The sequence below is a fragment of the Trypanosoma theileri genome (genome assembly GCF_002087225.1).
Source record: "Trypanosoma theileri isolate Edinburgh chromosome Unknown TM35_Tth_3_V1, whole genome shotgun sequence".
In the NCBI taxonomy this organism is placed as follows: domain Eukaryota; phylum Euglenozoa; class Kinetoplastea; order Trypanosomatida; family Trypanosomatidae; genus Trypanosoma; species Trypanosoma theileri.
The window spans coordinates 217,581-230,463 of NW_021639845.1; the positions used below are offsets into that span (position 1 = coordinate 217,581).

At 36.7% G+C, this 12,883-nt stretch overlaps 4 protein-coding genes across 4 annotated transcripts; all 4 read right to left on the reverse strand.

The window, feature by feature from the left end:
- Window positions 1–692: 692 nt before the first annotated feature.
- Window positions 693–2,810, reverse strand: TM35_000031870 (putative sphingosine kinase A, B; the record flags this gene model as incomplete). Its single annotated transcript, XM_029021954.1, has 1 exon — window positions 693–2,810. The coding sequence occupies one exon, from the start codon at window positions 2,808–2,810 to the stop codon at window positions 693–695; it is 2,118 nt and encodes a 705-aa protein (XP_028886500.1).
- A 1,414-nt stretch (window positions 2,811–4,224) lies between these two features.
- TM35_000031880 (uncharacterized protein) lies at window positions 4,225–6,477 on the reverse strand (the record flags this gene model as incomplete). The annotated part of the gene is made up of 1 exon (XM_029021955.1): window positions 4,225–6,477. One exon carries the CDS (start codon window positions 6,475–6,477, stop codon window positions 4,225–4,227), a length of 2,253 nt encoding a protein of 750 aa, XP_028886501.1.
- Window positions 6,478–7,169: 692 nt separating this feature from the next.
- TM35_000031890 (tRNA pseudouridine synthase A-like protein) lies at window positions 7,170–9,038 on the reverse strand (the record flags this gene model as incomplete). Its single annotated transcript, XM_029021956.1, has 1 exon — window positions 7,170–9,038. The coding sequence occupies one exon, from the start codon at window positions 9,036–9,038 to the stop codon at window positions 7,170–7,172; it is 1,869 nt and encodes a 622-aa protein (XP_028886502.1).
- An 867-nt stretch (window positions 9,039–9,905) lies between these two features.
- TM35_000031900 (WD repeat-containing protein wat1) lies at window positions 9,906–12,020 on the reverse strand (the record flags this gene model as incomplete). Its single annotated transcript, XM_029021957.1, has 1 exon — window positions 9,906–12,020. The coding sequence occupies one exon, from the start codon at window positions 12,018–12,020 to the stop codon at window positions 9,906–9,908; it is 2,115 nt and encodes a 704-aa protein (XP_028886503.1).
- Between the last annotated feature and the right edge of the window lie 863 nt (window positions 12,021–12,883).

A 12,883-nucleotide genomic window follows, 5' to 3' on the forward strand; every position in this document is an offset into this window, starting at 1 on the left:
ATCTAAATAAAAAGCTATTTTGCTGTACTGTTCTCTCTCTCTCTCTCTCTCTGTGTGTGTGTGTGAAAAATGTCTATGTAATTAATTCAGAAGAGTGAGGAATTCAATTCGCACCCTTATCTCTTCTGGTGATTCTAAAAATCTAATGCGCTACCTTCATTACAGAAGAGAGAAATTAAACGAAATACATAAAAAAAACAAAACAAAACAAAACGAAACATATAAAAGGCAAACAAAAAAAAAAAATAAATACAAGAGGGAGAGAATACTATTTCTATCTAAGATCCACAAATTCTTGTGAATAAATAATGAGCGCAATAATAAAAAAGAAATAAAAAAAAAAATACCACGCATTAGGCACACTCATAGAAATAAAAAGAGCACATTTACCCTTTCTTTATTTCCCCCCCCACCTCACTCTCTCTCTCTCATCTTTTGTAAATACGTAATAAAAAAAAAAAAAATGATAGATGTTCTGAATGGGTGATATCAACTAACAGCGTCGTGTCCGTTTTCACTTTTTTTCCAGAGAAGAAAAAGAAGAAAAAGAAGAAAAAAGAAAAAAAAAAAAGAGTGTACCAAAGAGCAAATTTTGTTTATCTGCAGACGCTCTCAAATATATATATATATATCTGTTCCCCACACCTCTTTCATCATTTATTTTTTTCTTTGTTTTTTTTTTTGTTTTGTTATTAATCATTTTTGTTGTTCTTTCCACTCCAATTCTCTCCTTTTTTCCCTGAACGAACTGGTACCAGTATTGTTACAATTCCACACATCTCCACAATACAAGGTAGTTGTTCTCTGAGTTCACCGTCTATTTCCAAACACGTCAATAAGGCCTCTCCATTTAATTTATGCGAGGATGGATTTGTATTTCCCCCAGAAGGACTTTTAAAGGAACGCGAATCTACATCTACAATAGACCGCGCCGTATTCCATGTTGTTGTGGATGGCCAATGTGTATGATTGCCAGTATATATAGAAGGAATATGCGAAACAAAGCGAAAGAATGTGGCTACCCAGTTCGTTATACTTAAAAGACCATCTGTGGGATTAGCGTGTGGTGTTACCTGCAAACCCCCACCAAACCATCGTCCATTTCCAAATACTAGTGTAGAGGATGGAAAACAAATCCACCCATTTTCACCGTTAGAATCCTCCACAGCGGCGAGGATTTCACTTGGTATTTTAGCCTCACGCGTTTTGTTATCGGAGTAAAATGGATTAGGTGTATTATCTACAGTGGAAATACTATCCACATTAGACGGAGAAATATTTCTATCATTCACATTGTAAAGATAGTAATTAGCACCATAGCGAAGTGGCTCTGTCTCTGGAAGTATATCATTTCCCTGACATTTATGTAACCAATCCAAATCTTCTTGTACACCTTGAAATGCTATTGTTGTAGTTAATGTGTGTGGATGAAGAAGTGTACTATTTACACATCGTGGGATTAGACGGTTGGATGGGATCTCCACAACTGCAGGGAGTGGAAAGAGACGAAATGGTTTGGGTTTCATTTGTACAAGTGAAACTATAGAGGCAAGAGCAAACATAACTGTTCCTCCAGTCATAGAAAGTAATCTGTTTTTTCTATACTTATTAGCCTTTTCAATAACATCGCATGACATTCCACATGAACATTCATTAATAAAAAAGTAATGTCGTCCACTTCGTGGGAAATTCACACGACCAACATCCACATCATATACTTTAAATCCAGATAATTCGTTTTTGTTTCTATTTGTTTTCTTATAGATAGATTGGGAAGCATCACGTGGAAGCTTACCCTCTTCTTCTTCTTCTTCTTCTTCTTTATCATTATCCACATTCCTTTTCACATGCACTACTCCCATATATATTCTGGAAATAGTTTGTGAAGGTGAATGCGATATCACCTGTTCATATATACCGCGTACAATAGATACAAATTCATTTTCATTTGAACAGCTAAGTTTAAGCCGTGAAAAGTCCGCACCTGTTCCTGCACATATATATATTAAAGGAGGGAGAAAATGTCGTAAAATAGATTTATCCTCAAGTGATTGCCAATAATAACGTTTAGAATAACAATCATTATGATGATCCCTCTCTTCCTTTTCTTCCTTCTCTTCCTTTTCTACATTGTGATGTAGTAGTGTTGGGAGAAGTTCATGAAAAGCCGAGAGAGTACCAAAACACATACCGTTCACAACATCACTTAAAGAACCATCTCCACCCATAGCAGCAAATATATGAAGAACTTCCCCTTCCTCAGATAAAGAGGCTTCATTCGTAGTCGTATTACCATTCGTAGTCGTAGTAGTAGTTGTAGTAGTAGTAGTAGTAGTACTACTATCATTAGTATTAGTAGTAGTAGTAGTAGTAGTAGTCGTTTTTGTTGTTTTTATTGTCCCTCCTGCATTTCTTATACATCGCCGCAGTCGGGTTGTTACTATATTCCGTGCAATGTGTTCGGCAATTTCACGTCCACGGATGTTCATTTCCGTGCTGATGATATCTACACACAATCCAGTCCCATCTCCCTCAAACGAGATAGACTCATTACTCTCATTCCCCTCTGAAAATCCAAACTCTTCTTCTTCTTCTCTTTCCCTTTCTTTTTCTCTTTCTCGTTGTTGTTGTTGTTGACTCTTCTCTGCGGTTGTGTGCGGCAACAATTCACTCGCCGTCCGCACACGTGTGATGGCTGTTGGGCATTTTGATTGGAGTGCCTTTTGAATACGGCGCTGCAGTACTTTTCCACGGCCGCGTCCACTGGTTGGATTCGCAATCAACCACACATGCACTAGCGATGAGTCCATCTACAATTATCCGCAGAAACACTCTGCAGCGATAATGTTTAGATAGACGGAAAGGGAGAAAGAAAGAAAGAAAGAGATATGTATATATATATATAAAGAGAGATAGTGTGTATATATATATATATATATATATATACCAAACGTAATGGCGGATATTAATACAATTATATATATAATGATAATTGCAATCACGCACACGCACACACACACACACGACCCCTCAGCCGTACTAATTGTAGAAGGGGAAATTGTAGGTAAATGAGAAAATAGAAAAAAAAAAAGAAAACAGAGAAGGAAAGAGAGGAGAATGAAGGATAGAGACAGCAGAAAGAAAAAAGAATCCACAAGGAGAATATATACATATATAGTAATGTACTCTGATAGTATGTACTACAATCACAGATGGATCAAGGTTAGAATACCGCTAATAAAAAGAGTTTCCTACATAAACGAAAGCAAACAAAATTTTTCAAACCTCTATGCCTATACCCACGAAGAATGTTTGCTTGTGTGTATGTATCAATAATAATAATAATAATAATAATAATAATAATAATAATAATATATATATATATATATGGGGAAAATGTATGAAAAGTGCATAAATACAAGCGAACAATAAATAGGTATCATCAATTCAACTCAATAGGAAATACAAGCAAGGAAGAAGAATGATAATAATAATAAAAAAAAAAAGAAGAAAAGTACAGTAAAAAAAGATTTATGAATGAGATAGAACAATCACTGGTCCTCTTTCTGTTTTTTTTTTTCCCTTTTTTCCTCCCCTTTCACCATTTCTTTTTTTCTCCTCCCCTTCATTCCTACAAAACGAAAAAAAACAAAACAATAATAAAGCTCATAATACATGTAGAAGGGTCTATATATATATATATATATATATAGATAATGTATTTACTAAGCATAGTAGTAGTAGTAGTAGTAGTGGTGTCATTAGGTGAAGAAAAAAAAAAAAAAGAGAAATGAAACAGACAGTAGTACTCTTTACAAAAGAACAGAAACATCCATTAATAAAAAAAAAAAGAAAATAGATGTAGAGATAGCGAGTATAGCATCATTTTTCAGATTTTTTTTTTAAATTTATTTCTTCTTTTTTTTTTTTTTCTCTCATGCACGTGACGGAATGAAATAACTTCATTTATACATCTCTATTCTTACCATTATTCTCTATTATTTCTCCCTTTTTATGTTTCCTTATTTATTTATTTATTTTTATTATTTTATTTATTCTTCTTTCTCTTATTGTTTCTCTTGCTTAACACTCATTTCTTCAACTCCCTCTATTCACACAGACAGAGAGACAATTATAATAATAGTAATATTAGTAGTTTTTCTCTATTATTATTTTATTTTTTTTGTTTTTTTGGCCTATTATTCTCCCCACCTTTTATTTTTCTCACTTACGCCTATTACTTCTAGCTCTAGCGGTATTAATACCAACACCGCCAGCAGCAGCAGCAGATCCATTTTGAAGTTTCTTTGTTAAAAGATTTACTACAGATCTTTCAAAATTTCCCTGTTTTTTCTCAACCTTTTCACTCATTTTACCAAACAATCCATTTATCTGCGAGTTCACTAATTCCCGTTGTTTGTTTAATGCCAATAGTGTTCGTTCATTGGATTGTTTACTGAAAACCTGAAGAGCCTTTTCCATTGCATGTTGAATACGATCTGGAAGTTCCAACAGTACCTTCTCCATTACTTGTTGTTCATTCTTGTTTACCCCTTTACTCTTCTGCAGAGTTTTTTCCAAATCCTGCTGTTGTTCTCTACGCATATTTAATAGTTTCTGCCCGAGGGATTGATCCAAATTTCGTTGAAGATTATTTCGCATTCCCTCCAATTCTTCACGTAAATCAAGACTCATTTGCTGTTTTGTCGGCATTGAACTGATAGACTCATGAAGCCGTTTCTCCAATACTCCAAGAGATTTGGAAAGATCCACCTTATCAAAACCTGATCCATGATGAGAATTCTTTATTTCTTTTTCTATGGTTTGCATATTACTTTTTAATTCTTTTAATACTTCTTTAGTTGCAGAGAGTTGCCGTTGAACATCTGCGAATTCTTTAGTGGCGTCTAATAAGACTTCACGTTCATTTTGAAGACTTTCCATTAACTCTATAACCCGTTCTCTTGACCAATACTCTACGAGTTTGTTTAGTGTACTGACGAGATGATCGGTAGACTTTTCATGTCGAAGTGCCACTTCTTCCAATGCACTGGTGACAATAGACCGCAGGGTCTCTTCATTAACAGCATTGCTTACAATATTTTCTTCCTTTTTATATGAACGTAATTTATTTGGAAAAGGGAAAATATTTTCCAATTCGGTTTCCTGAACTCCATCTGTACTATTATTATTATTATTATTATTATTATTATTATTATTAGTACAATTGGATACTTCCGTTGTTCGTAGGGCAAAAAGGATATTCTTCTCACTAAAACAGTGAGGGGCCATAAGAACAGTAACATCTACACCTTCTAAAAGATTGGATTGAAGATGTTTTTGATACTCTTGTCGAAGTAAGATGGCATCTTCTCCAATAAGAAAAGGGGCACTGAGAAGAAGTAATACCGATATCGGTTCTTTCTTTTCTTCTCCTTTTTCTTCTTCCTTCTCAACCTTTTCATGGCTAACCTTCTCCATACAAACTTCCTTCATAGTCTGTGTAATGGTAATCAATGGAGTTCGACACGCCCCAGCACCGGTGAGTCTGTAGTAAAGTACAAACACTTCTCCACCGCCGTAGAGAGGAAGATTCAGCAGATCTGCAAATCGAACTCGATCCACAACGCCGGTAAAGAGTGTTCTCTCTACCTGCGTTGGTACTTTAAATGGAGCGGCCAATGAGGATCGAAACATTCTCTGTAAGGACTCCCGTGTTTCAGTTTGGGAAAGTGGCGTGGGTGATGTTCGTGGCTTCACCGCCCCTGGAGGAGGAACATACGAGAGAGAAGTTGCAACATCATCATTCTTTCCATCTTGAACTTTTCGTTTTCCACCTTTTCTTACAGGTGTTGTTTTTCGTTTTTTCAAATGCTCTTCACTTTTATCTTGGCTAGAGGCTGCGATATCTTTATTGTTTTCTTTTGATATCTGTGATGATGCCATCATCTCCTTTTCCTCTTGAGGTTTTGTTTGAGTTGTGGTGGTGGTGTCTGCGGCTGTGGGCGTTTTCCCTGCATTTTCTCCAATCTTCACAATCATTCCATTTCCCTTTTGTTTCTGCAGAACAGACCGTGCGGCGGCCGACTGCTCGGCATCCAAAATAAGTGCGGTGGTGTCTTTAAAGCGATCTCGCTGTTGAAGGGCGGCTGTTAAGACCAACTCATTGGCCTGCGCATCATCCTTCTCAAGAGAGGTGTGCACAACAACGAGAAGCGGATGGTGAAACTCCGGGTTCTCTTGCAGCTTCACAACTTCATGATCGTGTGAAATGAGAAAGCGTAGAATAGATGCGGCGTTATTACTCTCTACACTTCCACTGGTGTTATCAATGATTAACACATTAGCAGTGGAGGGAAGAGTCTTCTGCAGGAGTTGAATGAGATTGCTGGTGTTGTACGCAGGGCGAAGAAGGGCAGGAGGTGGGGTCCCATTTAAAGCAGAGACCAACAACAATCGCCTAGCACAACGGAACATACGTTAAGATATATGTATATATATATATATATATATATATATTATGTATGTAATGTATGTATTATATGAAATGTATGAATGTATGTATGTATGTAAATATGTGAAACGATGATTCGACAGAGAACGAAAAGTTAAAACAAAAAAAGGAAACGAAAAATAGAAAAATAAAAGAGAAACAAAAGCAAAAAAAAAAAAACGTTTGGGTTAAATACCTTGACAAACGCTGATGCTGTTGCTACTGTTTCTATCGCTATTTGTAAAAATGGCCTACCAAAATGAGAAAGAATATAATATTTATAATATTATATGTGCGTTTAAATTTACTCTCTCTTTCTATATGTATATATATATACTTAATTTTTTCTTGTGTACGTGTTTATTCCTTCTCCTAAAGTAAGAGTGGGAACGATGAATATACGTGTGTGTGTGTGTACGTATATTATATGTGAAGATAAGGTCTGAAGTAGTTTCCTTTTGTATTATGGGTAAAACAAAAAAAAAAGCAGAGAGAAATAAAAAAAACTTTCACTTACACCATCTATAAAAAGCAAAGCAAAAAAAAAAAAAAACAAATGGTCCAGTCACAACAACAATAACAACAAATAATAATAATAATAATAATAATAATAATAATAATAAAATGTATACACGTTATAGTGAAATAAACAAATAAATCATGTTTTTTTTTTTTTTTAAATATCACGTGCAATGTTAACTTCATCAAACGGCCCGGAATCCACAAAAGGCACATAATCCTCCCGGTGCTGGGGTGGATACTCCACATCCCACAGTGTGAGTCCATACACCGGCGCTGGTGGGAGTCTTTCCCGCTTAAACCGCCGCCGTGAGGGTTCAAATCCACTTTGAATGGCCTGTTGTAATTCTAACTCATCCCACAATCCATGGCCAGCCGCCTTCAACACACTCACCATATTTCGAATCTGATGACGAAGGAAGGATTGCCCAATAAACCAAATCAATACTTCATCATCTTGTCGAACCACATCCAAGCGATCAATTGTGCGAATGGTGGGTAAATTGGTGGCCGCACGATAATACTCCCGTGGATGGGCTCCTGGCTGAACAACCCGTTGACCGTATTGATTAAATGTGGGAAGGGCCTCCGCCCGATCCAAGTTACTTGGCCCTTTTTCTAATAACACCTTTGGGGCTTTTCCCCGTGTTTCCCGCGGAGATTCCCCAGTGGCGGTGGGTTGATAATGTTCATCCACATTCGCTCCAGTGGCGAGACCACCGGGACTCCGTGCGGCCCGCCGAAGGGCATTTGCCATTTTTGGATCTGCAAAGTAACCAAAGTCCATTGTGCCTTCCAGTGCCTTTGCAAAGCGCTGCATGCGATCCACATCTAAATGACGATCTACATGCCATTGCAATCCAGCATCAAAGAGAGGTGGAGCCACACGATTGAGAATACGATAAACATAAACCCGTCGAAGTCCACTATAACGAGCATGGAAATCTTGATTTTTACAACGTTGACAAGATAATATCGCTAGAGGTTGTTGTCGTTTCTCTAACCACATCGTCGCTCGTTGAATAATTGTACGCGGTTGAAGCATGATATGACTGGGTATATCGACATGACAACACAAACGACGTACAGAGACCCCAACTTCTGGTATTACACTTGCAATCACCTTCACACTATCCACATCCAGAGCCACGGCTAATGCCTCTTCCAATACTGTTCGAGCATGATATCGACTACTCATGGTTTCTCCAGTAAAGGCGTTTTCAGAGTTTCCAGTGAAGTTTGTTTGTTGAAGTGGAACTTGTCGAACTGTTCCATCGGGAGATATCTCACGTCTATACAATTGACGTTTTGTACTTTTCCACCATCCATCAAAGTCATTCCCTTGATATTGCACATCCACACGATAACGTGTACTTCCAGGTGGAATGATTTGTTGACCAGGAACATATGTTTCCCCTGCAGGATCTGTTTTGGCTTTTCCATCTTCATTTCCAGCAGGAGGAAAGTATAAAAAGGCATCATCCAATAATTCTTGTTCCACCGCTTCTACACTAGTGAGAGAATTACTAGTAGTTCCATCTCCAGTTTGTAAAGTATATAATTTATTTCCAAAATCTTCTTCTTCTTCATTAGGTACGGTTGTAATGACAGTCGTTGTCGTTTGGGCTCCAATTGTTCTTCCAGGTTTTTCTCTTAACAATTGACGTTTTCTATCATCCTGAAAAAGTCGTGTAATAGCATCATGAGCAGCTCGTTCTTGTTCCTTCTCTTCTTTATTAAACCATCCATGTTTACTTGATGAATTGTCTGCAAAGATAGACTCTCCTTCTACATGTTCCACCTCAAATGTTTCCTTCTCATCACTTATTCCTCCATCCTTTGAATTATTATTATTATTATTATTATTATTATTATTATTACGGAAAAAACGAAAACTGCTCGTTATGTGTAGAGAATGTATAGAGAATAAAGGAAACTGTGGAATACCTCTTAAAGACATTACACGCACCATTGGTGCCGCAACGGACCGTGATTGTAGGCGAGAACAACCATTTACAGTCCACATTCAAAATTAATATGTAGATCTAATGACCACACCCCTTATTTCCTTTTTGTTTATTCTCACTTGTATACTCTCTTTTTCGTTTGTTTTTAAAAGAAATAATAATAATAATAATAATAAAAAGAGAGAGTTAAATGTAGGACTTGTTCCTGTCTCTTTCTTTATCTATATATTTGTAAAGAGATAGACAAAGAGAAAGAAAGAAAAATATACACAGAGAATCTTTTTTTTTATTTTTAAAAAATTCTTCATCTCCTCTTTGTTAACATGAAACTGCTGATTTTAACAGCAAAATTACAATTCAGGAGAGTGCTTTAACGCAAATCAAAATTATCACACTCACATAAATACAGAGAAAAGAACAATATTTATAAACAAAAAAAAAAAAAAAAAATCTCCCAGATAAGAACAGAGAATACTTTGCTCTGGTGTAAACAAAGATAATCACCTCAACAAGTGACGAAAAATACCTTTCAAAGCACTGAACAGAATTAAAAGATAATAACCTTTCAACATAGATGCGTATATATTCATTCTTGACATTCTCTTCTTTGTTTCTCTTCTTTGATTTTGTAGCATATTACTAGTAATTCCTTTCCTATCTTTTCTTTCTTTCTTTCTTTCTTCTTCTATTTCCATCTCTTTATTTTATATAAAAAAATTTTTTTTGATTGGTTTTCTTTCTTTGCTCTTGATTCCTCTCATGCGATACTTTATTTCCCTTTCTTCTGCTTCTTCTTTTCTTTCATGAGTTCTCTCATCATCACTACGTTATTAGCATGTATTCAACTAACACATCATCCTCCTTCCTTTTTTTCTTCTTCTTCTTCTTTTTTTCCTCTCTCATCTCTTCATCCCTCTCCATTGAAATTAGAATTGGTTTCTTTTCTTTTCATAGTACAGTATACAACAAATGACTGGCTTTGTGTGTCCAACATAGCAGGTAGATTGCACTCGATCGGCGAGTAAGCCTGTCCACATACGCAGACATTGATCGCTGCTGGCCGTAAAGAGAAAACGACCACAGTCACTGAAAACACAATCCCACACCCATCGTGTATGGCCCACCATCGGTTTCAGTGATCTAAACTGCAATACACCACTGGGATGAGATTGATTTTGTCCTTCCATACTTACAGATGGGATTACAGAGAATAACATGGAAGAGGCATCGGGGACATCTACTGGCCGTACACTTGCGGGTTTTTCTTCTGCTGCTGTCTGTGTAGATGGCTGCGCATCTGCTGGATCCACTATAGTTGTATTGGTCTTACGCTTTTCTGCATTATCACTAGTGATATCGGTTGGTTGAATGTCCGTTGTGTTTTCTTGTTTCTCCGATACAGTGGGTTTAGTAGATCCACTTTTCACGGGATGTAATAAGGCTGATGTGTTGATGGCTTCTTGTGTCTTTTCTTCACGTGTTGGATAAGTAGCGGCGAGTACATCTGCTGGATAAGAATCAATAGGAATAGTAGTAGAAGTGGTGGGATCACTTTCATGACTACTGGATGGTCCAATATCTTCACGTTGAAGTAATTTAAGTTGATCCCCTTGTTGAAGTTCTGGGGGAATAAGAAAACGTCCAACCGTGTAATCTGCACAGCAGGTGACCAATAAATCTGTATTAGGAGAAATAGCCACTTTTAAAATATATTTATAATGTGCCTGAAAAGAGTGAAAAACTTTCATATAGAATTGTTGTCTAAGAGGAGATGTTTGTATAGATGTATTTAATGCCATTTCACTCCGCAATAATGCCTCACTTTTACTAGGAGATACTGTCACTTGCAGACTACTAGGATCCAAACTGTCTACAAGTATACCAGCGGTTGATCCTCTACTATGACCCGCATAGGCGGAACCTAGTGTAGTACTCTTTAACGCACTATTACCAATCTCATTACTTACAACTGCGGATCTATACACACTCCCCGGTTGAATACAACTATTATCCGTAAAAGAAGGTTTCACAGCAGAGCCGGTTGTCGTTTCACAACTTCCAGTAGCTCCACTTTGATCAGCGCCTTGTGGATCGGTTGTAACTTCTTCATCTGATATTCCTTTTTTATCAGTATTCTCATCTTTGGATTTAAATAAATTATTATTAAATTCTCCTTCAAAACGTAAAAAGTGTAATTTCCCTGCATTTGTTGCCGCTACTGCCCAACGTGCTAATGGTTCAATCGCAATACTTCGAATAGCGGTGTAATCCGAGTCAAATGTAATTTCCTGTAATGGCAGGTATCCAAAGGAATTATCCGTAGATCCTTCCCCTTGTTGTGTGGCCGCCTCAATAATACTTGGTAAATGCCAAACAGAGACACGTCCAATTTGTGAACCTGTCAGTAATGTTTGTCGATTAGGTGAAATAGCACTGCAGGTAATAGCCGCCCCTGTAGAAATATCTCGAATGAGTTTTAATTTCGTAGTGGCATTCACACTAAAGAAGCGAATATGCCCATCCTCAGAGGTTGCATACAACACAGGCACGAGTTCCTCCACTGGATTATCCCCCGAGGGCCGTTGCGTTGAACACAAATCCAACGTGGCGTTAAATAAACTGCTGTTCGATCCTTCAATGGACTGCGCAAAGAGAGTCCCACCGGCCGCACCGCACTTTAAAGAGTGAAGGGGAAAACTGCCAAGACTCGTCATGTTCATCGCGGAGGAATTCTCATACGATGAAAACAACGGCGGGGCCTGCGTTCCTCCTCCTCCTCCTCCTCCTGCTGTATTTGCATTGGCAGCATTATTATTATTATTAGTATTAGTATTATTATTATTATTGTTGGCGGCGCCGATATCGTAAACCCGCAAAACACCAAATCCCGCCACGACGAGATACGTGGTGTCTGGAATGAGTAAAAGGGCATTCACTTGGGAGTCCTGAAAGGAGAAACAGCGGACTGTGCGGCCAGAGGCTCCATCCCAGAAGCGGATCTGTTTATCGTATGAGGCGGAGATGAGAAATGCAGCACACATTTTTTTTTTTTTTGGATTCTCCTTTCTTTCTTTCTTTCTTTCTTCTTATTATTATTGTGATTTCCCGCCTTATATATTTTGTTTTGGTTCGACTTGTTAGGATATCTTGTCGTTTCTTTCTTTCTTTTTCTTCTTTCCTTTTGTTCGTATTGTTCAAGTGTGTATTACACGAAAACTTCCTATCAATCTATCCCTTTATCAAGTTAAACACACTCTACTGGGACTATATGAATATCCTTTTTTTTTTTTCTTTTCTCTTCTATCTCTACCAATCACACAAAAACCCTTCTTCTATTCTTCTTTTTTTTTTTTCTGTGTTGGACTCCTCTGTTCAACACAAGTAAAGAAAGGGATACTTATCAAGAAGAACAATATGTACTTGAAATAATACTCTTTCTATATATCTATATATAAAAAAAAAATATATATATAGATAAATAGATATCAATCGCCCCTTCTTCTGTACCTTATGTGTGTATGTGAGTGTACTTCTCCTCCCCTACATTACAGCAGAAATAGATAGAAAAAGAGCATAAGAATAACAACAACGATGACTACAAATAGTAATAAACATAAGGATTATATATATATATATATATATATATATATATATAGACGCAAAAAAAAAAAAAAAAAAACACCCTTTTCCTTCTCATTACTTAAGTGATATAAGAGTGAAAGAGAGAGAAAGAGAAGTAAACATAAAAGTGTCTTCCATCACCTTTACGGCACCTCACACGTTCATTTTCTTCCATTTACCAGAATTAAAGAGAGAAAAAAAAAAAGAAAAAAAAACAAAACAAAATAAAATAATAAAAATAACAGGAGTAATAATAATAATAATAATAATAATAATAATAATA